This window comes from Bison bison, unplaced genomic scaffold (genome assembly GCF_000754665.1).
Source record: "Bison bison bison isolate TAMUID 2011002044 unplaced genomic scaffold, Bison_UMD1.0 scf7180017864244, whole genome shotgun sequence".
Classification (NCBI taxonomy): domain Eukaryota; kingdom Metazoa; phylum Chordata; class Mammalia; order Artiodactyla; family Bovidae; genus Bison; species Bison bison.
In genome coordinates, this window is record NW_011494816.1 from 2,313,956 (window position 1) to 2,317,832 (window position 3,877).

The window sequence follows — 3,877 nt, forward strand, 5'->3', positions numbered from 1 at the left end:
ACAGTTCCAGAAAAACATCTATTTCTGCTTTATTGACTATGCCAAAGCCTTTGACTGTGTGGATCACAATAAACTGTGGAAAATTCTGAAAGAGATGAGAATACCAGACTACCTGACCTTCCTCTTGAGAAATCTGTATGCAGGTCAGGAAGCAACAGTTAGAACTGGACATGGAACAACAGACTGGTTCCAAATAGGAAAAGGAGCACATCAAGGCTGTATATTATCATCCTGTTTATTTAACTTATATGCAAAGTACATCATGAGAAACGCTGGGCTGGAAGCACAAGCTGGAATCAAGATTGCTAGGAGAAATATCAATAACCTCAGATATGCAGATGACCCCACCCTTAAGGCAGAAAGTGAAGAGAGACTAAAAAGCCTCTTGATGAAAGTGAAAGTGGAGAGTGAAAAAGTTGGCTTAAAGCTCAACATTCAGAAAACAAAGATCATGGCATCCGGTCCCATCACTTCATGGGAAATAGATGGGGAAACAGTGGAAACAGTGTCAGACTTTATTTTTCTGGGCTCCAAAATCACTGCAGATGGTGACTGCAGCCATGAAATTAAAAGATGCTTACTCCTTGGAAGGAAAGTTATGACCAACCTAGCTAGCATATTCAAAAGCAGAGACATCACTTTGCCAACAAAGGTCCGTCTAGTCAAGGCTGTGTTTTTTCCAGTGGTCATGTATGGATGTGAGAGTTGGACTGTGAAGAATGCTGAGCGCCGAAGGATTGATGCTTTTGAACTGTGGTGTTGGAGAAGACTCTTGAGAGTCCCTTGGATTGCAAGGAGATCCAACCAGTCCATTCTGAAGGAGGTCAGTCCTGGGATTTCTTTGGAGGGAATGATGCTGAAACTGAAACTCCAGTACTTTGGCCACCTCATGCGAAGAGTTGACTCATTGGAAAAGACTCTGATGCTGGGAGCGATTAAGGGCAGGAGGAGAAGGGGACGACAGAGGATGAGATGGCTAGATGGCATCACTGACTCGATGGACATGAGTCTGAGTGAACTCCGGGAGTTGGTGATGGACAGGGAGGCCTGGCGTGCTGGGATTGATGGGGTCGCAAAGAGTCGGACACGACTGAGCGACTGAACTGAACTGAACTGTACACTGCATGCTCTGCATAAATAATCTCCTCTAATGCAATCCTCACAACCCTGTGAGATACTCATCATTCCCATTTTACAGGTAAAGAAACTGTGCCATAGAGGTCAAGTGAGTTGCCCAATATCACGTAGCTAGAAAGAGAAGGAACAGACTTAAACCCAGGCAGTCTAACCCAGAGCCTACGCTCTTAATCTCTTTACCTTGCTGCCTGTGAACTTCAATTCACACAATCTGAAAACTAAAACGAACCTATGAAATTCCCCATTTTTGCTTCACAGATGAGCAGCTGAAGCTCACAGATGCGGAATGACTTTTCTGAGACCACAAAGTGAAGGAGGTGCTAAGCTGAAGTGGTCAGTTTTGGCTACAAGAGGGGATCCAGTCCTATGCATCCCGCTGTCACATTGGGAATCATTGTGCTTGGAACAAAATCCAGACCTCTTGCTGTGGCCTACAAAGCCCTCATGTGATCAGAACCTTGCTGCTCTCTCTGACATTACTTGCTCACCCAGCTTCTCCTTATTACCAGATTCCAGCCCAATTGGAGGAGTCTGTCTGCTGCTCTCCTGTCCAGGAATGCCTCTGCAGCTGATCTTCCTAGGGTTGGATTTTGTCTCAGTCCACTGGGGATGCCATAACTAAATATCACGGATTGAGTCGCCTGAAAACAACAGAAATTTGTTGGGAGCCTGAGATGTTCAAGGTCAAGGCAATGAAAGGTCAAGATGCCAGCAAATTTGATGTCTGGTGAGAGCCCACTTCCTGTGTCATAGATGACTATCTTCTTGCTATGTCCTCCTATGGTAGAGGGGGCCAGAGATGTCTCTGGAGCCTCTTTCCTAAGGGCATTAATTTCATGTATGTCCTAATTGACTCCCAGAGACACAACTTTCAAATACCTTCACAATGAAGATTAGGTTTTAATGTAATTCTGGGAGGATACATTCAATCTACGGTAGTTTCATCCTTGGCCATTCAATGAAATATCACCTCCTCAGAGAGGCCTTCTCTGATCACCTCTCTAAAGTTACCTCATATTACTCTCACATCATCCTACTTTATTTTTTCTATAGCAGTTATGATGATTGGAAATTATGGTCATTTTTTTGTTTCTGTTTTCTTGCTTTTGTGTCTCTCTCTCCCAACTAAGATTTAAGGTGCAGGAGGGCAAGGAGGAACGCCATCTATTTCTATACTGTATCCCTGGGCAATGTCAGGCACATAGCAGGTGCTCCATAACTTTGTGCTGAAAGTATGCCTGCATTTCATCGACTGTTGGTTGATGGTCTGTCTCCCCAGCAATGAAGCTGGTAGACTGTCTGATTCACCTTGGCACTCCTAGGCCCAGGGTTGACACAGAGCAGGGCTGGAATGTGTTCGTTGGATGACTGAATGAACAAAAGATAGAAGAGGTGATGGCAGCAGCACCTGCTGGGCTCTCTGGGGTCTGCAACCCTCCTCATGGGGTGGTCACAAACACTGCCAATGGGCTGCCCTTTGTGGGAAGACATACAGCTCAGTAATAGGACTGCTGATGAGACAGAGTAACTTCTAGGCCTGAGGCTAACAACTCCTGAGGCCCTTTCTTCTATATCCCTGCCATGGAGGTGAGACAGCCAGAAAGGAGGGGAAGGTGGACCCGCACTGGGCCTAACCACCTTCAAGTCTGGCTCTTTTAGTGGCCAGCGCACTTAGAACTCTTTGTCCAAAAAGGCTGTGCTGGTTGGGGCTTGCTTATCAGCAGGTAACTAAAATCTAGTCACCTGCACTCTGGAATGCGTGAAGTGGGGCTGAGACTTTCCAGAGGAGGGGTCTTATTCATGCCAGCAGGGGCGGACAGCAGCCCTGCGTGTGAGTCCTCCATTAGCAGGGATAAGGCATCCCTTCTCGGGGGCCTCCAGTCTCTGCCTTTCACCATCACAGCGAAGACAACCCCGTTGTCCCTGCTGGTCCCCCTAATTGTCTGCCCCTCTGCCTGGCCCAACAGGATGACCCAATGAGAATGAATGAATCAAGTCTGTCCACCAGGCCCAAGCCACCTGCCTCTTATCCTTGGCCACACAAACTGCATTCATATGAGAATGCAGCATGGGCACGTTAACCAGCTACAAGGATGTGTGATATCTGGGTTGGAGCCTTGGAGGGGTGCAGAGGTCCATTCCTGCTCCCCCAGTTTCTCCCAGATCACATGAATCCTGGTACCCCAACCCCTATCCACTATCATCCCTACTCCATGTGTACATTCACAGGCCTGTGCACCCGGGAACATCGTCTCCATCCCGCCCAGGTTCATTCCTTGGCATTCCTCAGCCTCCTATCAGCCTGTCACTTCTTCCAGGCAGCCTGTGCTGCTTCCCTTAGGCCATCTGCTACCTCTAGGGGTAGAGGTCTTGCCTGGCTCATCCCAGCGTCTGCAACGCCCAGCACGAGGGGGACCCTGAGCAGGGTCACTGAGAACGTACCAACCGAGAAGCGGACCAAGAGCTTGAGGGAGGAGGGAGAGGAGGCGTCAGAGGGAGGAGTGTGGGGCGGAGGCTGCAGCGGGAGGGGGCGCGCGCGCCGGCGGCAGCAGCCCAGGCCCGGGGCCGCGCGCCCAGCCTGAGCCCGCCCCGCCGCCGAGCGTCACGAAACCTGCTTGAAATGCAGCCGAGGAGCCGGGGCGGGCGGCAGCGGCGGCGGCGGCGGCGGGGGCAGCGGCAGCGGCAGCCCCGGCGCCGCGGCAAGGACTCGGTGGGCTGAGGCGAGGCGACTGCACAGGGT

At 50.1% G+C, this 3,877-nt stretch overlaps 1 protein-coding gene across 5 annotated transcripts in view; it reads left to right on the forward strand.

Annotated features, from left to right (window-relative positions):
- The window catches only part of LRP8 (low density lipoprotein receptor-related protein 8, apolipoprotein e receptor), a 90,226-nt gene that overhangs the window by 5,979 nt on the left and 80,370 nt on the right, over positions 1–3,877 (forward strand). For all 5 annotated transcript variants that reach the window (XM_010847156.1, XM_010847157.1, XM_010847159.1 and 2 more), the window contains exon 2: positions 1,647–1,864. In XM_010847156.1, the coding sequence (XP_010845458.1) occupies positions 1,843–1,864 (22 nt within the window). In that variant the 5' untranslated portion in view covers positions 1,647–1,842. The remainder of the gene's footprint in view (positions 1–1,646; positions 1,865–3,877) is intronic.